The sequence below is a fragment of the Buceros rhinoceros genome, unplaced genomic scaffold (assembly GCF_000710305.1).
Source record: "Buceros rhinoceros silvestris isolate BGI_N320 unplaced genomic scaffold, ASM71030v1 scaffold6988, whole genome shotgun sequence".
In the NCBI taxonomy this organism is placed as follows: Eukaryota; Metazoa; Chordata; class Aves; order Bucerotiformes; family Bucerotidae; genus Buceros; species Buceros rhinoceros.
Genome location: NW_010426261.1, coordinates 1 through 27452, shown reverse-complemented (window position 1 = coordinate 27452; position 27452 = coordinate 1). Strand labels below are relative to the sequence as shown.

The window sequence follows — 27452 nt, the reverse complement described above, 5'->3', positions numbered from 1 at the left end:
AAACCACTCTAGCTTTAACTGTTAATCTCTCTCCTTATTCTGGTGCCATATGTGGAAGTATAATCATAGAGTACTTGGGTTGGAAGGGACCTTTAAAGGTCATCTAGTTCAACACCTCTGCAGTGAGCAGGGACTTTTTCCTGTAGATCAGGTTGCTCAGAGCTCTATCTAACCTGACCTTGAATGTTTCCAGGGGCATTTGTGAATTTTTTTTTTTTTTTTTTTTTTTTACTGTAGATGACAATTACTGTAGATGACAATATCAGCATGTCAGAAAATTCCCTTTCTACATTATAGCCTGAGACAGAGACAAAAATCTAAGTTTGGAGAGCCAAAAAAAGATTTTGGACTGCTTTTTCCAAAAAAAAAAAAAAAAAAAAAAGAATTCTTCATTATATCTAGTCTGAATTTACCTTCTTTTATTAAAACCATTATGTGTTGTCCTGTCGCAACAGGCTGCGCTAAAACGTTTGTCCCCTTTAAGTGCCAAAAGGCTGTAATAAGGTCTCCAGGCTGAACAACCCCAACTCCCTCAGCCTTCCTTCGTAGCAGAGGTATTTCAGCCCTCTGATGATTTTTGTGGCCCTCCTCTGGACCTGTTCCAACAGATCCATGTCTTCCCTGTGCTGAGGACTCCAGAGCTGGACACAATACTCCAGGAGGGGTCTCAGGAGAGCCCTCAGGAGAGTAGATGGTGAGGATTGACTCCCTTGACCAGCTGGCCGTGCTTGGTTGGCCTTCTGGGCTGTGAGTGGACATTGCTGGCTCATGTACAGCTTTTTATCTACCATAAGGTGGTCTACGTTGCTGGACTGTTTTGCAGACTGCTTTTTCTAGGTTATTGTCAAGTTTGGAGTGCACAAGATCACAGATCCTGCTGTTGATGAATTTCTTGTGCTTCAAGAAACTCTTATAATAGGGTAGCCACCCTAAGAACAGTCTGCAGGTAATGCATTACAAGGCAAAAGAACCTATACCAAGAAAGCATTGATCTGAATGCTTCGTAATTTTTCTGTTTAACTTTCATTTCTCTTTCAAAAGAATTATTTTTAGGGGCAAGTACAATTTGAAAGCTACTGAACTTTTAAAATACAATATAGTAGATTTAAACTCTTTTTAACAAAATCCTTTCTACCCATTTATCTGTATGGAAGCGTGTCCTCACTTCCACATGTGTTTTGCTACTATCAAACACTGTAAAAGAGCCAGTATTTTGAAAACTTAGAGCTGAAAGATTGGTAGTTTGGGTAGCTGTGAAGTTTCTGAGAGTTGAAACATTTTCCATTGTGGCGTATTGATTCACTGACTCTGAGTGATGATCGAAGACCGTTATTAGCAGCATAGCAAGCCTTACATACCCTCTGTCCCAGAAGCAGTAATTTTCCACCGAAGCAACAACCCCCCATTATCTTATCAGTTCAGTCTTACTCCCTTATTTCCCAGACTCTGTCTGACCCAAATATTTACAGTTCTCTGCAACAGTTCTCAACTCGTGGTTTTTCTTCTTCCGTGTCTTCTACAGCTGTTCACAGATCCCATAGCTTCTTACTTACCAAAGCAATCACGTCTTGGCCTTTAGCTGATGATAGATCACCAGCTATCCCCACATTCCATGATCTGAAGTATTCTGTGAATACCATCCACTGTTTTCATGGAGGAATGATTGAAATAGAGAATGTTTTTATATTATCTGACACTTTAAAATTTTGAGAGATTCTGCAAGCTACTGTGAAGGACAGATTAAGATTTCAAGAGAGTGAACATTGGATGGATGACAAAAAATTAACAGGAGACAAAAGTGAGCCCTGAAAGAAGAAATAGTTGAAAAGTGGGAGCAACTGGCTAAGCAGAAAAAAAAACATTGATATTGAGACTTTAGTGAATCTGTGAACTTCAAATCATTTCGATATTTGAATCTTGCAAAACAGATCACATTTTGGGATGTATAGACAGTGTTGGATGGAAGATGGCTGGCTCTACTTTGTAATGATGGTGCAAAACCAGGGTTTTATTATGGTTTGGGTAGTAAGTATACCTTAAAGTGCTAGAGAAGAAAGTTCATAGTGAAGTGGCAAGAATGGCCTCATGTGAGCTAGTGACTCTTTTTTTTTGAAGGTGGTATTTACTATAGCAAGTAAGTGGGAGAAATGTAAGGAAAAGTACAAATCTTGCATTCCTCCAGACATTCTAAAAAGAGTAATTAACTATTTCTCCTCCATTCCTAACAGGAGAAAGGAATAATCTTCGTTTGTGGCTGAAAGTTTAGGCAGGATGTTTTACAAGTCTTTTGCTAATACAGGGAAGGTTACACTACGAGCCTAAAGTCTGATTAGGTCTGGGTCTTTTGAAAGGGTTAAGTATGCTTGATCCTGCCATATGCTACAGACATAGATGAACTTGTGAGGCCTGACAGTTTTCAGTTTCTAACCTAGTTATAAAAACCAGACTTTGGAGTACTTTAATAGTGTTTGCAGTTTTAATCTCTGCAATGTTATTTCACACATCTGTATGTTCACTAGTTCTGTAAGTATTCATTGCGTTTTTGTGTGTCCACATAAATATAATCTGTGGCTACAACTAAAATGTCTTCTTGTCATTAGCTGATAAAGATCTTGATGGATTTCAACTTAACTACAGCTGTTTTGAAACTACTTATTTTAATGGTAATACTCCTGAAGGCTCTGTGAAATAAGCAGTTAGTCCTAATGGAGAGTACACATGAACCTTAGTGTAAACTACTATCTAAGTACTGGCTAATCTAAGTACTAAGTACTGGCTATCTAAGTATTAATTCCATTCCATTTCCACAGGCAGCCACAAAACAGGTAGAGCCTAAAGGATTGGGAGCAACAGCACTGCAAACCAAAACTGCAAATGTCAATGAAAACAGCAAATGGAATTTGGGAACAAAACAAAGGTTTGTATTAAGCATTATACTGCTTAGGGACATGCTTGGACAGGAAAATTGAAACTTGTAGAACTAAAAGTAGGTAAAAGAAAGGATGTTAAATTCCAGATCGTGTCCAATAGAACTAACTACAAGCACACTCTCTGTTTTTAAGTTTTGGGGTTTCTATGGTTGTTACTTTTGGCATTTACATCAAATAGCTTAGCATTAAGTTTAAGTACTTGTTGAAGATGCACTTTTTTCAATTTAAGCAGCTGTCAGTCTTGTAGAACAATAAATACAAGATAAATAACAAGAAATACTTCACTTTTTTTTTTTCTTTATGCTTTATTGAGCTCATTTTAGTCCTGCCCTCCTAATTTCAGGCTATAGGTTGTCTGGAGCAGAAGAAGGATAAGGAAATGGAATCAGCCTATTACTTTTTCCTTACAACTAAACCACAATTTTCTTACGTAGCGATACTAGTGTGATGGGAAATAGTTACCCTGCTTTAATGATTCTGGCAATGTGAATCCACAAATCAGTTAAACTCTTTTTTTTTTTTTTAAGTGCTGGGGAACTTGAAGCCTGGTTCCTTTCCCTCTCCCTTGACTTTATTTTGAAAAATACTAATATTGTTTATCACCAGGTGCTTTTCATACTGAATACATTGTAGTCTTTGGCTGGGATAGAGTTTGTGTTTCTACAGTTTTACACTGGGATACTTGGCATTGTTTAGTTAAGGAAATTGACTGATACAGACAGTGTACAGGAAGACAAATAATATTTTTTTTTTAAGAAGGATAACTCCTGACACAATTATGTCTGAGAGGCTTGATTAAAAAAATCTATCAGAACAATTCCTAGATTGTGAGGAAAGTATCAAAAAATAGATGTTGAAAATGCCTCAGGTCTCTGACTTAAATGTGTAATGTCTTATGTATTTCTCCTCCAGGTACAGGGAGGCAAGGTTAAGAGGGTTAATGGATCAAAGCAGTTAGTGTTTATATGCCACTGTTTCTATAGAGAAATACTGGGAGTTTCCTTCATTTAGATAATTTATTTAACATAAATGGCAAGTTGATATCTGGGAAATTATTTTTTGGCATTTTTTTTTTAAAGGTCAAAGAAAGATCAACAGAATATCATAGATCAGTCACCTGGAGACATAAAAACACCCACAGTAAGGTAAAAAATTTTTGATCATAGACATTTTATCAAGTTCTGCAAAGTTTTACTTCAATTCTGTATTCTTTGCAGGCCTCATTCAGGACGGAAACGCAGAGTCAGCAACGTTCTTCAGAGTGAGTATTAGCTTATTTTTACACTTTCAAAATAGTCAAGCCAAACACTTTATTCCACCTCCAGCAATAAATGGGTTGGTGGTTTGATAACTGCTGTCCAGTGTGATTGGATTAATATAAAAATGTTTGTGGTAAAAAAAAATTGCCAGTTGTTGTGTGTGGTTTCTGCATAAACACAGATTCAGTGGTTGCCACATCTAGTAAGCTATGAAATGGCTTAAGGTTCCCTGGCAACTCATTTTGCAAAATCATTCACTATTTTTCTGGTTCACTTGGGGTTTTTGTTTGCTTTGCTGGGATTTATGGTATTCTGTGCAAAACAAAGCTGCCAGAGTACTGAAACTTGTCTCTTTCTGACTTCTGACCTAAATAACTTTGGGGGGAAGGAACTAAAGAGGTTGGCTTATTGATAAAACAAATTGTGCCTTTTACACTACAAAACTAGGGTGTTTGTACACCTGGTGTTACTATATAAAAATTTATAACATGGGTTATATAATTTTAATAAGTATGATTTGAAAACCCTTAGCACAAAGAGGTGACATTATAGCTTCTGCATGTGGCTGTGTACTTGAAAGGACAAACTCTTACGATGCCTCGGGTGCTAGCCACTGTTAGAACTTGACATATGTTCTGTGGAAATTATACTTTGTATACAGGCTCCATAATAGCTCTAATTGCTGGTTAGTTTCTATTCTCTATGTAAAATGAGAGCAGTATATATAGTGAAAGTGTTTTTACCAAAATGAAATAACAATCTTTCATTATTATGTACCAATTTTTACCTGATTGTTTAAAACGTAATTCCACTGTGAGTTCTACTGCGTAGAAAATAGAGGGACTTATTTAAACAGGCTGTTATTTGAGTCCTTGAACAAAGAGATTCATGTGTATACATATCGAAAAGTATATTCATGTATAAACAGACACTGAAATTTTCCCAGTCTTTCAAAGCATATAAAAATTAATTTGTTACTTAATAAATTAAAAGTTATATATAGTTCACAGCCAGTCACAATTGATGTTCCCCAGGGCTCAGTATTGGAGCCTGTTCTCTTTAACCACCCGTGATCTGGATGGGGGAATTGAGTGCACCCTCAGTAAGTTTGCAGATGACACCAAGGTAGGTGGATATGTTGATCTGCTTGATGGTAGGCAAGTTCTCCAGAGGGATCTGGACAGGCTGGCTCGATGGGTTGAGGCCAGTGATACGAGTTCGACAAGGCCAAGTGGTGGGTCCTGCACTTTGGCCTTAAAAATCCCCTGCAACACTACAAGCTTGGAAAACAGTGGCTGGGAAGCTGCCCAGCCCAAGAGGACCTGTGGGTGCTGGTTGCCAGCCGACACATTAGCAGAAAAGCTGCCAAGCGCAAGAGGACCTGGGGGTGCTGGTTGCCAGCCGACTGAACATGAGCCAGCAGTGTGCCCGGGCAGCCAAGAAGGCCAATGGCATCCTGGCTTGTATCAGGAGAAGGGAGGTGATTGTCCCCCTGTACTCAGCACTGGTGAGGCCACACCTTGAATACTGTGTCCAGTTTTGCACCCCTCACTTCAAGAAGGACATTGAGGTGCTGGAGCATGTTCAGAGAAGAGCAACGAAACTAGTGAAGGGTCTAGAGCACAAGTCCTGTAAGGAGCGGCTGGAGGAGCTGGGGTTGTTTAGCCTGGAGAAAAGGAGGCTGAGGGGAGACCTTATTTCTCTCTACAGCTACCTGAAAGGAGAGGTTGTAGAGAGGTGGAGTTCAGTCTCTTCTCCCAAGTGACAAGTGATAAGGTGAGAGAAATTGGCCTCAAGTTGTGCTGGGGAGGTTTAGATTGGATATTAGGGAAAATTTCTTTACAGAGAGGGTTGTAAAGCTTTGGAACAGGCTGCCCAAGGAACTGGTGGAGTAATGTATAGATGTGGTGCTGAGGGACATAATTTAGCAGTGACTTGGCAGTGCTACCTTAATGCTTGGACTTGATGATGTTTTAAAGGTCTTTTCCAACCAAAATGATTCTGTGATTCTGTTAAAATAATGTACATTCTTGTCTTTTGTAAATGTTGGAATGCAAAACTGTGCCTTAATTGTGACTTCTCATTGTTTTGGATGTGTATTAACCATCTTCTAGGTCTGAACAGCTTACAAAACATGGAAAAAAATGGAGATGCTTTGGCTGGTGGCCGAAGAAGACAGGTTTGTACCCATTTTCTATTCTAAATGGAAAAAAAGTTAATCTGCATTGTATAGATTTTTTTCTGAACTTTCTTTGACTTTGTCTCTGAAATGCCTGGGTTTCAGATTCTCCACATTACTCGAGCTGTGCTACAGCTTTTGTAACTGTTTTTCAAGTTTTAATTCCTGTCTTTAAAAAAGAGGAGGATTTTTGTGTGTGTGTGCAATCTCAAATATTGTTGCTAAAGCTTATGAGCCTTTAATTTGTTGAAATACACTGTTACTAAAGCTTAGTTAGTGTTTTTAAAATATGAATTCAGGATGTCCTTTGTCTGTAAGAGTTTTGGGCAAACATGAAAGACCTTTTGTTTTCCCACTTAGAAGGCTAAAATTTTAGCAATTTAATACTTTGATCATATGAGGTAAAACCGCGTTTACTTGGGAAACTATTCTAGGTTTAATAAATGAGATAATAGGGTCTTTTTATAATGCTACATTTTAAATAGTTATTTGCACTCTTTTCCTTGGTAAGCCTACTTCATTGAATTACTTTAAAATAATTCTGCTATGTTCAGTAATGCTAGGATTCCCTTTTGGTATTAAGTATGGAAATGCATCCTTCATAGAAGGCAATTGGAAATTTATTTGATGTTGGGGTGAACTGTTACAAACAGATTTTTGCGCGTAGCTGATTTTTCTTAAGTTATCGTGATAAAACGGAAAACACTTCTGAATGAAATTAACATTAAATAAATGTATTCCCATTTTGAATTCCTCTTACGAGTATCTCTTAGAAAGCAATATGCAGTCTTTCTGTTTAGATAACAGTGCAAGTTATCAATATATGTCCATTTGGGAGTGAGCCGTTTAATTTGGTGTTCATGACATTTCATTTTTCATATAATAGGGAGGGACAAAACTGCTTATGTTTTTTCAGACTGTCCCTGGTTAGAGTTATACTTATTCCTAGTTCTTTAAGCATTTTTACTTGAGTTGAAGTACTGGTTAAATTTTCAGTTATATGCTGTTCTCAGATTGGTTGAGGTCCTAATTTGAGAGTTCATCTATTGTTGGAGGTTTAGCCCCCTCGCTTTCGCATAAATCTCAGGAATAGTTAAATCACTTGAGAGCCTCCTTAAAAGCCACAAATATAACCCGTGCCCTAAAAAACCCATCAGCAGTTGCTGGATTTGCCTGTTGCGTTCCAAACCATAATACCGTATTTTATTCCAACTTACACTTGTGTAGGTAACTTCTCAGGCAGTTGCTGGTAAGCATGCACACTTCCACTTGTTTTCAACATCAAGATTTAAACTAATCGGACCACAACTGACGCAGAGCTAAGGGCAGCTTTATATTGATCGATTTCAGTGTTGAGGTAGTCTGTTACGGGTTCAGCTACAAGCACCATATCCAGGTCTAGGGTTTGTGCATGCATCTTGCTAGAAAAAATATAGATGTGCTTAATGGAATTACTATTGGTCAACCTTAATTGAAATTTAAAGACTAAATTTATAGAAGACTACATCTGATAGTAGTGAAGAACTCATTGAAACTTGAAAGAAATAAAATTCAGAACACGTTTCTTTAAGTCCTTAGAAAAGTAGGCAGTTGCTGTCCATGTAATACTTATGCCATACTTCTTGCCAGTGAGACCTCTTATAAATACTGTATAGAAAGCAATGATATCAGCCCTTCAAACAATAAATCTGCTTCTCTGCCTAATAATCTGGGTTATAAATTGTCATATGCATGAAAGAATGCAGTGAGTGTCAGAGCCGTTGACTTCTAGAACTTCCTTTTTCATGTGGTCCCTCTTTCAATGTCGGCATTGTTTGCTCTTGTTTTGTAAGAGGAATTTCAGTGCAATGGTCTAGTGCCCATTTTCAGCCTTTCATTGCTGTGTTTTCAGTTAGCTGCATACAACAATCTGCAGTGCTATAGAAAACAAGTGTACTGTATTTACTTGTTCCTAAATCAGGGGATGCAAGTGTCCCAGAATTTAGGGAACTATTAGCACTCAACTTTATATCCTGTATGTGTATGGTTAAGTCCTGTGAGTTGGCTGAAATCTGACAGCTGGCTTAAATTAATGTGTCTGAAATCTGGGTTTCTAGCATTTACTTAGACTTGTATGGAAAAAAATTTCCATGCATTTAAAATTTGAGGCGGGGGGGCGGGGTGGGAAATCAGAGTGGAGAATTCTCAAGTCCCACAACGCACAATCAAAAGAAGACAGGTTACTAGAGCAGAACTGACTCCGAGGAGTAACAAGGTCTTTAGATACGTAAGGGTATGTCTGCACAAACCGACTGGCAAACTCATGCTTGCTCTGCCAGCTTCCTGAGCTAGCCAAATGTCACATTGCTCTGGAAGAGGCGCTGTGCCTATGTTAGCTCAGGCACAGTCCTGCATTATGTCGCCTCTCAACTAGTCTTGGTAGCTTGTAACAGTGCAATGCCAAAGTCTGTATAACTGCCATCCCAGAGGGCACAGGCAGATTGGGCTGTTTGCGGTTGGTGGGAGCTACTGCTCAGTTCCTCAGTGAAAACAAAACGAGTCAGTCTCTGGTTTACCTGTAAGGCAGGGACCTCATTTATATGTTAAACTGAAGAAATTTATTGTGTCTGTTGCTGGAAGTATTTGCATTACTCCATGCTGTAGGTCAAGCATAACTGTATTGATTGAATAAAGATTTTATTTAGGGAGGTTTTCTGGCATGATCTGAAATGAGGTGAACTAGATGTTTCCAATGGAATCTCTGGCCTTTTAATAATAGCGGGAGGAAAAAAAAACCCACATTCACTGCTGGTGTTGCAAAAGATCTGTGGAACAGGAAGTCTATATTTTTTCATTGCGGAAAATGAAGTATTTTTGATAAAGGGTAGACTACTCTAGAGAAGTTTTAGGTTTCTAACTGTTCAGAAACACAGCTGAACTACTACCACTCTTAATTCCTTCACTGTTTAGTGAGGTTTCTCAGTGATCATAGTTTCTTAAAGAGGCACCTATAGTTATGTTAAGCTGGAGTAAGTTCAAGTTTCCAATGTAAGGTTTGATCTTCATGTACCTCAGCTTGTCCTTTGTATAGATGTCAAATTTTTGTTTGTTGCTGAATAACCAGAATACAATTTTGATCAGGCTAAATGTTATCAAAGTTCCTCCCCCACCAGAGACACCTCTTGCCTTTCACCTCTGTGTGCTGCTGCCACTTCTAGCAGCTTAAATTCAAGGGAAAGGGAGAACCATACAGAATGGCACTCAAAATTGTCACCTTCCCATTCCTTGTGCCTGTATTGATCTTAATTGATTATTGATTCTGCTCTTAAGGGCAGAATCTTTTAAGAATCCCTGGAGGGATTTATCTGAGCATCTTTGGACACGTGAACCTCTTGTGCCATACTGGCTGTCCCTGAATTGTCCTGCCCAGCCACCCCTTGTGCATAAGCAGGGTGAAATGTATGCATTTGTCTAATGACAGCAGCCAGAAGATTTATATTTCCACTGGGTACATTAATTGCAGAGTTAAGTGATGTTTGTTCCCCTGTAATTCGGATTTCCTCTTTGCTACTTAGTTCTGTTTGGCTTTAGATTTCTGGAAGTTGAGGCTATTCCTTTGCAACTGCATTTCCCTTTCTACCTGATTCTTCACAATTTTGAAAGTTCCAGTTGCAAAGGTCAGCCATAGCCTGATTCCCTCAGGTTTCTTTCTGCTTTATAGCCCAGCACTGTTCATTCATTTGATAGCTGGAAGTGATCTGTTTCTTATAGGAGGAGGACTTTTACCACTCTTTTCATCCCCCAAACTACACATTTAAGCCCCTTCAGCTATTTACACCTCCCATTGCTCTTCTAATGTTCTATAAACTTTTTGTTGTTGTTTTTTTTTCCCAAAAAAACAAATCCTCAGATTAACTGGAACAATTATTAGCACAGGTGCCTTTTGGGACATAAGGCTCTACAGGTTTGGTTACAAATTTATCATTGTAGGTGCATTAGAAAAGGATTGGTCCCCCTATCACATAAGGATTGTATGCATTTAATTTTAAGAATACTAACCAGCTTGACCAGATCCTGCTGGCTACAAAACTGTTAAGGGATGGTAGAAGTGACTGCCTCCTCCAACAGCTGCAGTCCAGGACCCTGCTGCCTGGCTGTGGGAGCCCAGCCCAGTGCCCCAGAGACCTGGAGCCTCTTCCCAGGCTTGGGGATGCAGCTACAGCTTTCCTGTTCGCAGGTTTGCCCAATAGCAAAGCTGAACAGAAATCTTAGAGACACACAGACACGGGACACACGCTCCTGTGCACCCACACACACTACCTTAAAACTTAAGACTTCAAACACAGGCAGCCAGCTCTCCTCCTGGCTGGTAGAAGTGTGCTTTCACTGTTGAAAGCACACATATGCCTCTCCAGCTTCACAGATGCAGGACTGCCTGCAGATGCCATCCCCTCTGCCCACCTGGTATCCTGGTCTTTACACCTGCTTCACGGGTCCTTTACTTGCCAGCTGGTGCAACTGGATGGTCTAAATAAGCACGCACACACTCAAGCCATGGGCACACTATGTGCACTTGCAAGCTGTCTCCCTTTCAGGCAAAAGATGGGATTTTTGCTCATTCAAGGAGACAAAAGGAAGGCAGCGCTGCCTGGGTGTCAGCTCGCAGTCACTGTTGCTGGACTGACTATCCAGCCCAACGATAACTAGAGACTCCAAGGAAAAGCTACAACACACTCAAGGGCTCCTCCTCGTTACAGCATCTATTCTGAGCTCACTGAGTACTGGTTGGGACTGTTAACATCAGGTCTTGAGGAAGCTCATACTAAAGCTGGAGACAGGGAAGAGGAGGAGTTAACTGGCAATCCAGGACCAAATCTTCACCCTCACCGTTGCAGCTGAGTTAATGCCAATGCTGACAGGGTGGCTGCATGTGGCTTCAGCCCTGTCCTGAACCCATCTTGTTCATGCCATGTTAATAGCCGAAAACAACCCGAACTTTTCCACCCTAAAATTCCTCTCTTAAAATTTCTATCAGTTCAAAGCAGAAGCAGTTTCTTGCTTTGCCTGTAGGAGGGGACAGGGAGCAGCAGAGTGGCAGCCTCTGCTGTTAGGAATTCCGCCCAGCTGGGGCAGCCAGAGTTCCTGTAGCTTCTGTTTTTCACCAAAACTCTCGGATAACACAGCAGCAGTGACTGAAACTCATCAGATAAGGAGACTCTAGACAGTGTATCCTTTTACAAACAGTTCACTCCTTTGTCACTTAAGTTAGGTGCAAATGCTTCTTAACTACTATGGCCTGCAAAGGTCTAAGAGATACTACCTGTTTTTTGTTTTCACATACTGAACATGAGTAAGTAATTGCAGAGTTTTTGATCACTTACATAAATTTCATAGTGCTCTTATGAACAAAAATGCTAACTTTTTTGCTATTTTAGAGCGACTCCAAAATAAGTAAAGCACAGGCAATGGTTAAGTGCAGAAATAAGAGAGCTTCTTGGTTAGATTTTCAACAGATATTTGCTCGTGACATGCACATAAACATGCAAATTCTGTAAAAGGCTGGTAACTGATGATTTTTAATATAGAATTGGCTGGTGATCACAGAAATGCCAGTATGATAGCGGTGAAAAGCGACCATTTGTCTCATTTCATAACTTAACTATGGTCCATGAAACCATCAGGATTAGCTGGACATCTCCCATGAGAGAATCAAAAGCGAAGACAGAGAAATTAAATGGAACAGCTACAATTCTCTGTACATCTCAGTCTTGTTAACATATTTAAGTTTACATTTTTTCTGTAAGTTAAGTCTTTACATTTTAGATTTTGGGGAATAAATTTAGAGCATGCTATCAAACTGCAGTTTGAAATAGAAATTGATATTATGCCGGTCATACATCAGTATGATTAGTTGAGTATTAAGCAAGCAGGGATTTGAAGACATTTGTGACAGATCAGATTCTAGCAGAATTAGTTGTTTTAAAGTAATTTCACATTAAAGGTGCTAACTGTTATTCCAGAATGAAAAAACAACTGTATGTAATTATACGTAAGTCATTCCAAAAGTTTTGCCTCCTGTTTATTTCCATGGAACCTATAACAAAGAGCACAGTAACACTATTTGATAGAGCACATTCTCAGCTACAAAACACTCTTTTTCGACACAGTCGCCACCATGGGCTGTGCATTGTCCCCAGTGATGAACAACAGCCTACCTGCCTGCACCTGTCACCACTGCTGGAACGTGCCCCCCCCCCCCCTCACTGTGCTGACACCCACTGTTTGGTCTCCATAAATGTTCACTGGGTGCAATTTCTTCTGCAGGGAGGAATTCAGTTACATGCCTCTGCTTCACACACGCTCCCCTGTCAGATGCCGTGTTGTGAGGCAACAGAATTTAATGGGATATTGGCGAAAAGGTTCAACTTACACTGCCGTACCAACAACATCTGCCTCTGATGTCATGGGCCCACATGGCAAAACAGGAGGCATTACTTTCGGAGCAGCCCTCCTACATTTACCTTATTTTCAGCAGTGTAGGCAAGTCCTTAAATAATGCAATACTGTGCTAATAAAGTAAATTTTTTAAAGCATGTTTTGAATGAAGCATCTTTGCCCAATGTCTTTTTTCTTTTCCTCTTGTAACTTGTGAACATTGAAGCATGTAGTTCTCATTCCAAGTGATGTCGTCTACTGTGTTGTAACACTCTACTTGGTAACCTTTGCTGTATTTAGTGTCAAGTTTAGGAGCTCAAAACAAATCAAAATGATCCTAGACATCTTTATTCTGTAATAACTAGAAAGCTAGTATAAAAACTTGCTTTTATATTTGCTATAAGCTTAGCTTTTACATTAATGCCTTTCTCTTTTCATATATCCAGTGTTTTTCTCTGTTCTTCCCCTAGCGATGGACTTCCAAAGAAGACATGGAACTGAAATCAGGAATAAGGGAGTTTGGAGTGGGTAACTGGGCTAAAATTTTGGTCAATGGTGACTTCAACAACCGAACTAGTGTCATGTTAAAAGACCGGTGGAGAACACTGTGCAGGATTGAACAAGGCTAATTTGTTCTACAGAAATCAAGTTTTCTTGATCGTTCCCTACATAAAGACCTAGTCAAGCTTTGCAGAGTAACTTATTTTAGTCTGAGAGTGGAGTGTTGCTGTCCTAAAACATGAAACAGAATAGTAGTAGGTATGAAACATTCATGTAAGCTTGCTTCTGTAGGTAACAATGACTTAAATGTAAAGCCTGGCCTTTTACCTACATGCAACAGATGACCTAATTTCTGAAATGTGAAAATCCTTGCAGTGATTTAAAAAAGGTCAGTTATGTACATGGGGTGTTAAATGACTGGCAACATTTTTAGCTTGATAGAGTCTAATACATAGTCAAATGTTCTGTATCTTTAAAGGTTTCTACCTCTAGTCAGATTGAGCATTTATCATTTTACTTCCTGCCATATAACACATTCTAATCTGATGTGCTTCACTTGGAAATTTTGGTCAGACTTGTCATCTCTGTAAGTTATACCAAAAAATATATATGTATTGCTAATTTTACAAACCTGGCAGGGTTTTTTGTTTGGTTGGGGTTTTTGCAGTTAAAAATGTGATACTCCATGTACTTTTATATTTATAAGTAGTAAAGGTGCTGGTTTATTGTGGGGGGTTTTTTTAAGAATTAAGCTTAAGTTCTAGGTGGAAGATTATTTTGAACTATTGGCAGAATAGCACTTACCTCTCAGAAGAGATGAAAAACATATGGAAAGTAACAGTATGACACTTAAGATCTCTTGATTATCTTGTACTACCTATCTTGTCTTGAGAAGTGGCTTCTAGACTAGCAGAAAAGGGAAAGCTCAAAAACAAATAGCCAGAGTGGGGCTCAGGAACAAGTCTATACTGACATTGATAGCATAGCTGCTGAGACATGTTTCATCTATCCTGTCCACTGTCTCTGTCGGCAGTGATAACAAACAAAGAGATGCTCTGATGGGGTGTTGTGGAGGCACCCACAAAAACATCAGTAGCTACCCAAAAATGCAGATTTATTGCAACCAAAGTTGCCAGCACTCTAATACGGCAGATTTCTATTTTAGTCATTGTACGTGAGCAGTTTTAACTAGTAATAAGTAGGGTTTTTAATGTTAGTTACAAAGTCTTGCTTAGGTTCATCTGCCATGAAGTTCACACTGTGTATTAGTGACATGAAGTTCTGAGCCAGACTACTTCCTTAACCGCGCTGATCTGTCATATGTTTTTATGAAGGTAGGTGGCTGAACGTGAAAACTGCAATGCAGAGGAAGACATCCACTTGTAGTATAAACATCTGTCTAGATATTGGGAAAGAACAAAGGATCTAAACTGAAATTCAGTTTTAGCTCTCAAACTTTCATTTTTATTCACCCTTGCTATTTAATGATGACAGTACTGTACAGTACAATGATGTAGTGTACAAAGTACTGACAGTACAATGATGACAGACTTCAGACTGGCTGGCTCACTACTGAGTAGGAGCAGTGCCTGGTCACAGGACTGTGACCAGTAAAGAATGAAAACTTTAGGAAAAGCAGCTACTACAGTTAGAAATGTTAGCTGTTTAATTACGAAAGAGAAACATGGGAAGATACTTCTAGTGTTCTAATATGAAGATCAGTCTTAGTGTTTTGTATTAAGGCAGAGAGGCCTTCCAGAAATGCTTCTTCCAAAGTTCTGACTCCTTTGAAGTTTGTTTAGGCTCCAGAAAATGCAGCAGAAAGATGTAGGTGTCTCGGCATTGGTGTTAATTTTCTTAATCTTTTTGTTGTTGTTTTAAAGGTCTTTTAAACTTTCATGTAAAAATAAAACTGTGCACAAGGGGACACGAACAGTGCTCCAGCTGACGAATCTTCTTCCAGGTTCCTTGGCACTGTGAGTTGCCAACTGCTTCCCAGTGTAAGATTTTACCTCTGAAATGTGACAGTAAATGAGGAATTAAAACACTGAAAACTGTGTATTTTGTGTTACTAGGTTGTGTTTTGTAACGTGTCAGAAGATTAGATTTGCTTAATAATGTAAGATGTTAATTAGGTCATCTAGCTCTTAAAATGCTTTCTGGAGCAGGCACTATGTTCCTAAGCATAGTATACAGGATGCTGGATTCCGTAGCTGATTGTACAGGTATTACGTAGTATGCATATAACAAATGTACAGATCAAATAAAAATCTGTTCCAAATACTAAATACCTGTTTTCAAAACAGCTGTTCTAGAAACCAGGTGTACAGGTTAGAGAGGAGTACTGATCCACCACTGTTACACCTGAAAGCAGATTTTGATTATGGCTGGAAATACCAGTTTTAAGTAAAAGTCCATACCTGAAGAAGACCTTTTGCACTACAGAAGGTGCATTATCCCTTCACAATAGTAAATAAAGCATTCAAAGCACTGAATTCTTATACTGATCTTACTTCCCAATTTTATCTAGGTTTTAAAAGCAATTTGTGTGAGAACTGAAAGGGTAAATGTGAGCTCTACAAGTGAAATGAGCTGCTTCATTTTTTAGGTATAATAAATGCAGCTTTTAATAAGACCTTGAGAAGTCTTCTGTACTGGCTTTTACTACAGAAGAAACAGCAGAAGAATGCCTTTCTTTACCCATCCGCATTATGGCCATCTCCAGAACAACGATGCGTGTCAATATTCATAGCTGGAGGCTGGCAAGTGACACACACAGTGTGTCCTTCTCGTAGGTACTGCATCCATCGGGCATATGGCCGATTCTCCAAAGCACAGTGGTGTGAGAGTGATTCTGTTTTAAATTCCACGCAATATCTGCTTAGAAGGAAAAGTACTCAATTAGTTATGTTACATAAAGCACAAGCTAGGTATACGCTTTAAATGTACGTACGTATCATACAGGTGGTATTTGTGAGGTGCAAGTTAGACATTGTCATTGCTAACAAGTCTGTTTCTAATTAATGGATTCTTAAAAACATTACACAAACTAATATTATTCAATTATTATTGAAAAACAGATCTCAGTAACCCATATTTTTTCTTCTATGCTGCTAAAAGAGAACAAGGAAGAGAGGCTTTAAGTATACTGATGGGCTTTATTGTTCTGGGGAGGAGTGGCATACTGCGCAGTGTGAGCATTGCAGACCCAGTAACAGGCTTTTTACCAAACAGACTTTTTACTGCTCGTGTCAATTCATTTAAGAAAAGGTCACTTGAGACCAATCACATTCAGCCCATTTGTTTGTCCACAAATCTATGTTTAATTTCTCAAACTTAGGGATACATTCGGGTTTGGTTTAGCATAATTTACTGTTCGCTTTCAAGACCACCTATCCTCAGATCTGATGTGAGCCCAATGCCTAATTCGGGACAATTAACAAGTAATACAAAACAACATTTAGAACATACAGATGAACTGAAGGGGAGATAAACAGTACAAGTTATAGCTTACTGTTTAATTATTGCAAATTTAATTATTTTTATTGAAATAAGCTATTTTCTATTGAACAAGGTGATCCACATGAATGTCATAGAAAGATTACCCAGCTATGTCTTTGTCTGAAGGCCAGAGAGAAGATGCTGCTTGTCTTCTTTCTTTACTGTACTCAGACGTAGTTATGAAAGCAGGGACTGAGGAAGAAAACAGTTACAGTAAGGCAGCAAGACACAACTTAGTCATACTTCAGTTACTGTAATAGTAGGTGAATGAATCAGAAGCTTGTGGATAGTGATGCTGATCGACTTTACTGAAAAAGCGATAAAATGTTGGCAACATCAGACCTCAATCCCATTTCCTATAGCTAAGCTCTCTCCTTACTCAGAAGGAATGTATCTAGAAATGCAAGTCATCTAGTCTGTGAGGAAATAGGATGCGCTGGAATCCTACAAGGAGCACTGTTTCCCGTTTCATACAGAATTTGTGTTCTAATTGGCACAGAGATAATTTGTACCCTTTACTGAGGGGCTTAAATCCACAGAATCACAGAATCTTCTGGTTGGAAGAGACTTTTAAGATTGAGTCCAAGCGTTCACCCTGCACTGCCAGGGTCTTAAACCATGTCCCTCAGCACCACATCCACACATCTTTTAAACACTTCCAGGGATGGCGACTCCATCTGGGCAGCCCGTTCCAATGCTTCACAACCCTCTCTGTAAAGAAATTCTTCCTATTATCCAGCCTAAATCTCCTCTGGTGCAACTTGAGGTCAGTTCCTCTCCTATTGCTTGTTACTTGGGAGAAGAGACTGAACTCCACCTCTCTATGACCTCCTTTCAGGTAGTTGTAGAGAGAAATAAGGTCTCCCCTCAACCTCCTCTCCTTCAGGTTAAACAACCCCAGCTCCCCCAACCACTCCTCACAGGACTTGTGCTCTAGACTCTTCATTAGTTTTGTTGCCCTTCTCTGAACATGCTCCAGCACCTCAGTGACCTTGGAGTGAGGGGCCCAAAGCTGGACACAGTGCTCAAGGTGTGGCCTCACCAGTGCCAAGTACAGGGGAACAATCACTTCCCTAGTCCTGCCACACTATTGCTGATACAAGCCAGGATGCCATTGGCCTTCTTGGCCACCTGGGCACATTGCTGGCTCATGTTCAATCTGCTGTTGACTGATATCCCCAGGTTCTTTTTCACCAAGCAGCTTTCCAGCCACTCTTCCCAAGCTCGTAGCGTTGCAGGGGGTTGTTAAGGCCTGAGTGCAGGATCCGCCACTTGGCCTTGTTGAACCTCGTACCATTGGCCTCGACCCATCAATCCAGCCTGTTCAGATCCCTCTGGAGAACCTCCCTACCTCCAAGCAGATCAACACTCCCCTCCAACTTGGTGTCACCTGCAAACTTACTGAGGGTGCCCTCAATCCCCTCATCCAGATCATTGATAAAGATATTAAACAGGACAGGCCCCAACACTGAGCCCTGAGGAACACCACTGGTCACCAGCCGCCAGCTGGACTGAACTCCATTCAGCCACTTTTTTACCCAGTGGAGAGTACACTCATCCAAGCCAGGAATGCTGTGGGAAACCGTGTCAAAGGCCTTACTAAAGTCAGGTAAACAACATCCACAGCTCTTCCCTCATCCATTAAGCAGGTCACCTTGTCGTAGAAGGAAATCAAGTTACTCAAGCAGGACCTGCCCTTCATAAACCCGGGCTGACTGGGCCTGATCAATCACCTGGTTGTCCTGTACATGACTCGTTACGGCACTCAAGATGATCTGCTCCAAGACCTTCCCCAGCACCAAGATCAGACGGACAGACTTGTAACAACCTGGATCCTCCTTCTGGCCCTTCTTGTAGATGCATGTCACATTTGCTAATTTCCAGTCGACTGGTACCTCCCCGGTTAGCCAGGACTGCTGACAAATGATGGAAAGGGGCTTGGCGATCACCCCTGCCAGATCCCTCAATATCCTTGGGTGGATTCCATCTGGCCCCATAGATTTGAGCATGTGTAGGTGGTGCAATAAGTCACTGACCATTTCCCCTTGGATTATGGGGGCTTCATTCCACTCCCCATCTCTGTCTTCCAGTTTGAGGCCCTGGACACTCAGAGAACAACTGGTCTAACTATTAAAGACTGAGGCAAAGAAGGCATTCAGTACTTCAGAAACTGAAAATCCAGAAACTGAAAGAATCTATGCAGTTGGTTGTTTACTTACTAGAAATTAAGAAAAACCCGAGTAGACAAAAAATATAAGAATAGAATAAAGAGCCATACGACAGTAGAAAGTAAGTTTCTAATTTGTATTTTTAACCAACTAGCTGCAGATAGATGCTTTTTTTTCCTGTTCATTGACATTAGTAAAATTTATGAAGGCCCTGATGGCCACAATGTACAGATAAGTCAAAGAGAGCATACCATGTTCATGGCCACAGTCCTCTCCCTGGTAAGTCAGGTATTCCAGGCAGCCAGCCTTTTCCTCTAGAGCAGGACAAGGTTCCCCACCATTTTTAGGTTCCTGTTGTACATAGCGCCTACGTATCCGCAGATCGGGTTGACATTGTTCTGCACAACCACTCCAATGACTCCACTCCCCAACAATGCATGGAAGAGCTGCAAAGCAGTGTTAAAACATTACTAGCAGTCGAGATTAGTTTTATTCTAATTGCTCTCAAAAGCTTGAACAAGAAGACACTGGTTTTTTCTTTTCTAGATTTATAGGGTTTTTAATGCTCTTCTAGGAGTTTACATCTTCAAATGTATTATTCAAACCTGCCTGCAGTGCTTGGCTCCCTATCCCATCCCTTGTCCAGAAAGAAACAGCTCCTTATGGAAACCTTTCACTTCAGTTATGGGGTTCTTCTCTTTCCTCTTCTGAAGCATACAGCATTAGCCTTGAAGGAGACCAGCTCATGGATTATGTAGACCAGTGAGTGGCCTGACCTACCTTGGCAGTTCCAACACCACCAGATTTGTTTAAAGGTGGCAACATAAAGTACCAGAATTCAGGGAGCCTTTTGGCCCTCTTGATTTGCTGCAGGTTGATTTCTAGCCCTTTTTCCTCAACACCGAAGTAAGCTCCACTGCCACAACTTTGATGCTCTGTTTTAATACAGGTTGTCCTGCTCTGCGGTCCTTGCTGCAAAGACAGGTTTTGGTGGTTTTGGTTTTGTTTAGCCTCAGAACAGTGCAGGGACGTGTAGAGTTGTGTTTCTGTGTCTGTATAGCTACTGATATAGATAGAGCTTTACAACAATGCAGATACTTAGAAGTACTAAATAAAATGCATAAAGATGTGATTTTTAAGGCCCTCTTTTGCTCATTCCCAACTATAGAATCGTCCACTGGATATTTGAATTGTAGTTCTCATGGACTACACACTTCCTCTGAACTTCACCAGAAACAATGGGGAAAGTGCCACTTTCCCCATTACTTACTTACACTTTCCCCACTTACTAAAAGTAAACTGAATCATAAGAAACTGCATTTCCCTCGGGCAGAGAATAAATAGTACAGGCACAACACACTTGTACCTTTGGCCTCTCCTAACCCAGCCTAACAGTCAAGGATATAAAGAACTTCTCTCTTCATCTGTTAAATTCACATATATTAGGTGAACTCACAGAATGTCTTAGAAGAAGAAAGGAAGAAAAATGCTCTGATTTGTATTCCATATCTTACTGGCAACTATTGAAAGCTTTAGCCCAGTTTATGCCCTTTGACACCTTTTTCATTAAATAAGACACAGATTCTTTAGAAAAAAACCCAAAACTAGATGATCATATTATATAGAGGATTAGCCCTTATTCCAGGTTTGTCTCTTTTTCTAACCCTTCCAAGAGAGAAATAAATGACAGACTAAGCACCTCTTAGTTTCGGTACTGTCTTGAAACTCGGAAATGCACAGATCTACCATATCTGTTATCCACTAGCCATCTCCTTTATTACTTTATTCTCTGCAGTGCAACTAATAATAATGGCATGGTCCCTGTACTTCTTATGCTTATTAAGCATAATGTGCATTTTTCTGATCAATAATTGTCCCTTCTCTTGCATTTCTCATGTATATTCTGGCAATACAGTAGCTCTATGTCAACCTGCTAACATGAGCATGATATGCCAGATATCTTCCAGGTGGATACAAATAATCTGCTCCAGAAGCAAAAGTCTGCAGCCTGATTCTCAGAATACGTAACCAGATGATAGACTCACTATTCCTGATTTAGAAGCCACATAACATACGAGTCTTTGCTTTATTTGTCCATTAACACAGTACACAACAGTAAAAAACACACAGCCATTTCACATGTTTCCATGAAACTGAACTTTCCTTACCCTCATCTCCAGGAACATCAAGCCTCAGGTTTTGAAAACTGCGTGGCTTAACAATTTCACTGTTAGCAGTCAAAATGAATACCGCAGCTCTTCAAAACTGTACTGAGCACTGACTCCTGAGGAGATGGATGAGGATGATCTCTGGGTGCTTACTGATGGAACAAACACAGCCCCTCCAATGAGGAACTTCAGCTCTACACAGCCTCAGCAGGCAAAGCAGTGCAAGAACAGGTAAGAAAAGACTTGCACATGGGAATATTTCAAGAGAAAAAAACCTCTGAGGATAAGCAGTCATTTCCCTATACAAGTAGTTCTCAACCGGTGGCCTGCTAGGACATTTTATCTGACCAGTGGTCCATTCCCTGTAGCCTCTTACTCTGTAGGCCATCTGGCAGATGCTCCAGGCTGGGCAGCTGCATTCCTTCGGGGCACACGCCCTCTCGTCAGTGTGTGTGTCCAGAGGGAATGTCCTCTGCCTAGATACCAGTGACAGTACCAGCTTTCCTGTGCAGGCACAGAATGGTGCTGGGCAAGCAGAGAACAGCCATGTCTGCAGCTTTCCTTAGCCGTGACATGAGACACGCAGCCAAAACAGTGCAGCACTACGCACTAGTCCGTGCTGCTTTCCCTAATATCATTAGCTGGTTTTTGTCCTCTGATGGGATTGCTGTCTTAATAAAGTTATAATTAATGTAATGTAATGTAAATACTAGCTTGTAGTGTCTTAAAAAAACCTAAAGGTGCCTATGTTAATATTAAGAATTTCTTACTGATACAGAAAATACCCAGTTCTTCAAAGGCTTGTTTTCACTGCGCATTGCAAATAGGCTTAAAATTATTTTCCATGTAGTGTGAATCACATTTTATTTTGCATTTCCACTCCTTTATAAAGGCAGCTCTTCAACATGATACTTAGAGAATGGTACAAAATGTATGTTATAATGAATGGTTGGGCTATTCTAAATTGGTTCTGAATTGTTTTGGGTCATGCCTCTCATTATCTAGTTAAATTAAGCTTTAAATTAAGCTGTTTCCCACTAGCTTGTAATGAAACATACCACATGTTTTTGTTCTTTTTTTTTCTTGTATTTCCTGATTGCAGTTTAAATCCCCAAGAAGCTTTTAACCACTAGTTAACGTACTTGTATCAGTGTTGCCAGAAAGCGGTGGGACCAAACTAGTATTTCTGGAAAATATTTTACGCCCTCTGGGATTCTGCAAGAAAGAGTAAAATGTGTAAACCTATCTGGTGCCTGTGACTCTTCTCGTAAGACACAGAAATTGCTGGGTTTGCTCTGTCACTAATTTCTTGGAGCACTATAGACATCACAAAGCAGATAAAACCCCTGACAGAGGCTACCTGGCAGATGTCCCTACTGCACTATTGGAATTCTTTTCCTTTCCTCTCACGGTGCACCTGTTCTGACCAAACTCAGTGGCCTGATAGCACCACTCATACAAGTGGCCAAGAATGCTGCATCCCACGCCTTAAGGAACTCCACTGAACCAGAACCAAAGTGTGGCCCTGGGGAGTGAGCCACCAGTTGTCCATCCTGCTTAACCATTAACATTCTCTGGCATTTTCTTCTACTTACTGATAAACACCTTCCCAGACAGCTCCTGGGCATGATTTGCAGGACAGCACTGGAAAATAACATGTAAAAAGCACATGGCTGTCTGCCACATGCAGATTCCTGACACTGCTCCACCAGGCACTGCCCTCAGACACCTCTGGACACCCCAAGGCAAATGACACAGTCTTTGTGGATGGAAGGCACCACTTTTAACATGTTACAGCACAACCCTCAGACACTTGTTTTAAGAATTTTGAACTAGAAAAAAAGGCAAGCCTGGGTGCACCTGTTCTGACCAAACTCAGTGGCCTGATAGCACCACTCATACAAGTGGCCAAGAATGCTGCATCCCACGCCTTAAGGAACTCCACTGAACCAGAACCAAAGTGTGGCCCTGGGGAGTGAGCCACCAGTTGTCCATCCTGCTTAACCATTAACATTCTCTGGCATTTTCTTCTACTTACTGATAAACACCTTCCCAGACAGCTCCTGGGCATGATTTGCAGGACAGCACTGGAAAATAACATGTAAAAAGCACATGGCTGTCTGCCACATGCAGATTCCTGACACTGCTCCACCAGGCACTGCCCTCAGACACCTCTGGACACCCCAAGGCAAATGACACAGTCTTTGTGGATGGAAGGCACCACTTTTAACATGTTACAGCACAACCCTCAGACACTTGTTTTAAGAATTTTGAACTAGAAAAAAAGGCAAGCCTGGGATGTTTGTTGAGCTTATCCTTGATGTTGAAAGAGACAGGTCAACATGACTGATGGAAGGGCGTGCTTACCGAGTTTGTCTTTGTATGAGGAGGAGTGAATGGAACATGCTAATGGAAAATGCTAATCACAAATGTCTTTAGTCTTGGGCATAGAACTAATAGCAGAAAGCACTGACTACTTGAACTTACTGCAAACTTACCTCATTAACATACTAAAATACCCTCCCCTTGGCTAGAAAGACCCCCTCCTCATGAAAGCCCCCACCCTCTGAGCATTATAGTAAAAATAGATGCACTATCATTTTCATGGAAGTGAGGGGCTAATTAGGCAATCACGTAGACAAATTACATCATTATTCACAGAGGTAAGGTGATTCTGCATTCTTTGGTCTGTAAAAGAAATCCCATGCTACAGGTAAGGCATGCTAGCTTTGTGGAGTTACCACCTAGTAACAGGTGGTAACCATCTACCATTTCTGCACAGAAATGCAATAAAATAAATATCTTGACTCTGCGTGAATTGGGTCCTTGCACATGGGGTGAAAGAACCCATTTTGGGGACAACAAAGGAACTGAGTAGCTGCATAACAAAGTGATGGCTTCACATCTTACTGGAATTGAACCAAGCTGGCAGTTAAGTATGTTCTCTGCAGCAATACATGGCAATTTTATGGTCAGCAAGATTTAGAACAAGAAGTATGAATTGCCTTTACTCATGTGCAGTAATATGGGTATTGGGTAGGTAGAATGGAATTTAGCCACTGGGATAGTACCGTCAGTACCCAGCAACTGTTAAGGAACAGTACATCAGTTTTGTGCCTCAGTGGAAAGATGTCAATTTCCCCAGCACTACAGAGAATGGGTCCCAGAGCTGACATAAAAAGAATGACACCATCTCTTGAAATAGAGAGAGATATCAGGGACCCACAGCTACATCTTTATGGTCTCTCTCTGTGTTACTGTTGGTCCAGTTTAGTTAACACAATGATGGTAGATAATGATTCACTGAGACAATGAGAAGGATGCAAGTCAAAGGAACCTGAAGGACAGGATTTGTGCTCAGGTACCTACCAAAATGTGGAAGGTAATGAGACACTTGGAAGTTCAAAAATACACAGGAAAATTACATTTCTGTCCTCACATCTTGAGTGGTCAGGACTTTTTTTTTTTTTTTCATTTATAGCACTGTGAATCATAGATTTTTTTTCTGAGTCACACTCCAAGTTATTTTTTCTCATCTCTGGAATAAAGAGGATTACAGATCTTCACTGAATCACAGCACCACATATGTTGTCACGTATAAGGATCTGTGGATTTTTTCAGAGTAACCACTTCCATTCAAATAACAAGGTCACTCCTTTTTCAGACTTGCTCATTGCACAGCTGTTCCTATTTAAAATGCTCTCTATGTACAAAAAAATATCCTTTCCTCATTGTTAGAACTATAAAAAAATTTATTTTAAAAACCCTTGGACTGAGGTTCGGCAGCCCATGGACTTCTGCTCATCATAAAGTACCAGACCTACTATGATTCTTACACATGACAGAATTTAACCATGGCATTGGTAGCTTTAATGCACCCTTCTTTTCAACGGTTTCTATTATTTTGAAGCATTGTTTTTATATTATTCTTAACACATCTTGATTATATATACTTGAGGCACTTGACACTTTCCCCAAATACTTCGTCCTATTAAATATTTGCAAAAGGATAAAATGTCATTTCATCAGGTGCTAAAATCATGACTGGAACAGGCTGACAAACAAGCTGTAGCATGGGAACCATTGGTCACCTTTCTTTACATTTCTGCTTTAGAATTTTGAACTCTACATTCAAAGCAGTACTTTGAACTATGCCTATAAACACCCTTGTCATTAAATACATGGACAGAACTTAGAAATGGTCAGTGGTGAGACCTCAACATACAACAGGAACAAAACTGACTTTAAATTTCTGGCAATACTTGTCTAAGTTGATAGGAACTTCCACTGGAACAATTTGGAATTTTCGTTTATACAAACCAACTTACTGGCTGCCTGCAATAGAAAGTGTATATATATGATCATTTGCTTTCAAAAGAATGATTTCTTGTGATCAGTTTTGTAGTTCTGGAATGCATGGGTTACAGGACCCCCTCGTCAGACTGCTGAAGTCCTCTCCTCCCATGCTACACCCAAGCAAAACATCTTGTTCACGTGCACAAGCATTGGTGCTGGGCAGTGAGGCAGTGTAGGGAGTCCAGCCACAAATGGGTAGTAAAGAAAACAGAAATATGGTTTAGCTCCCTCAGCTGAGCCAACAATGACTGTCAAATTCCAGCTCTGGTACAGGAGAGAGAGAGAGACACTTCACAAAGACTCCATCTTTCTGCCTGGATCTAGAGCACCCACTGGCCATGCACAGGACAGAACAGAGAGGGCACAAACGTACCGTGCCTTTTGAGGCAAACACCACTGAGCTTGACACCAAAAAATAACAATAAGGCATCATCAGGTGCCAGAAATCATGGTAAGAAAAGTGACTTTTCAAGTACAAGTTTGAGCTTATTTCTGAAGAGCACAGAAATTTTTTATCAGATTGATTACAGCTCTGTGTTAATGCTAACACTATGCACCTTTACTAGCTCTCTCCTGTTATACTTTGCATATTAAAAATAATTCGATTTACTGAAAAGATGCACTACGCAGTGACTCTCTGACAGGCAGGCATCTTGTTAGTTTTCCCCCTACTTATTTTCCTGAATGAAGGGTCAATATATATATATAAATGCTAATTTTAAAATGTTATCTTCTGTCGGACATCATGGTGCACGCTTTTTTCCCCTTCTGTTACTCCAGAGTGATTATTCAGTGGTGAAAGTACCGATCACTTTTCCTCTGGAGACCTGAGGTCAGAGTTCTGCTCTGACGAGTCTTTCTCAGCAGCTTTAGGTCACCTGGGACAGGTCTACACTGTCCAACAGTTGTACTTCCCCTTTGCAAATCAGGCAGACAAAAGCCAACTTGGGTCCCAAAATTGTGGGGCTGTGTCAGCATGACACTGAGCCTGATAAATACACCCTAATTAGCAGGTCTGTGCAGCAGAGACTCATGACTTTCTGGCTGTAGTCTGGCATGCATCCAGCCAGCTGGGAAGGGGCGTTAGGCTGAGTACTAGTGCTGTAAAATGAGGGCTCTGTCCCTCATCGCAGATGGAGGGAGGGAAGACAAATTGTAAAGACTTTGTGACGAGTGGAAATACCACAGAAGGAGGGAGTGTAAATATCTACAAGGCTGCTGGGTCGTTTGGTAGCACTAGGCCACTTTCCCCTCCTTGCCACTGCTCCCCTGGCAGCCACGCCTTCCCCTGCAGCCTGGCAAAGGACCTTCTTACTCATTCCCCTGCGCTCATTTTTGTCCTTGCATTGATGATGAATCCTTGCTGATTACTGCCCCTAGAAATGAGAACAAAAACTCACCCTGGGAATATCTCCAATTATTTCATTGATATTTGTTTGGCAAGATATGAGAGATCAGATCAGAGATACAGACGGTGCTAAATTAATCTCCCTGTCGCCTCTGTAATCCTACATCCCCAATCAATGTGCAATTGATGTGTAATTGGGATGAGAATGACTGACAAGTAACTTAACATTTTAGAGGGAAAATAACTTCAGCACAGCAAACCCCAAGCACTGTGCTACAGCTGGTCCAAGAAACCTTGCAAATGGCTACTGTGGGAAAAGTCTCTTTTTCCATTTCTGTGCCTGCTGCTACACTCGCACAGCCTAGCCTGGTCCCTGCTCATGCCCTCAGCCCCAGGCTGGTGACACCGGGCAGGCATTTGACGTTGCAGAGCCCCCTCACAGCTGAGACCCCTACTGCAGGCCCCATCTCCAAACGCAGAGAAACCTCCAGCCCGCAAAGCACCGTCAGGCGAACAGCTACCGATACCTGGAGAGAGGGTGGCGGGTGCCCAGGGGATCCCCGCTCCGCCTGTCCCCCACCCACTCCACTCTCGGTGAGTTCGCTCCGGGCTGCAGCCCAGCCCGACC

The 27452-nt window shown here is 40.8% G+C and overlaps 2 protein-coding genes across 2 annotated transcripts in view; one reads left to right on the top strand and one right to left on the bottom strand.

Annotated features, from left to right (window-relative positions):
• TERF1 (telomeric repeat binding factor (NIMA-interacting) 1) overlaps nt 1–13411 on the top strand; it is a gene marked incomplete at its 5' end in the record, with an annotated part of 16996 nt that extends 3585 nt beyond the window's left edge. The window contains 5 exons of the mRNA XM_010141435.1: nt 2811–2917; nt 4010–4075; nt 4148–4191; nt 6304–6368; nt 13253–13411. Coding sequence (XP_010139737.1) covers nt 2811–2917; nt 4010–4075; nt 4148–4191; nt 6304–6368; nt 13253–13411 — 441 coding nt within the window. The remainder of the gene's footprint in view (nt 1–2810; nt 2918–4009; nt 4076–4147; nt 4192–6303; nt 6369–13252) is intronic.
• A 1768-nt stretch (nt 13412–15179) lies between these two features.
• Nucleotides 15180–19398, bottom strand: SBSPON (somatomedin B and thrombospondin, type 1 domain containing; the record flags this gene model as incomplete). The annotated part of the gene is made up of 4 exons (XM_010141434.1): nt 15180–15297; nt 15984–16160; nt 16889–16976; nt 19204–19398. Coding segments are annotated over 4 exons (578 nt in total), but the record flags the coding sequence as incomplete, so codon positions are not given.
• Nucleotides 19399–27452: the final 8054 nt, after the last annotated feature.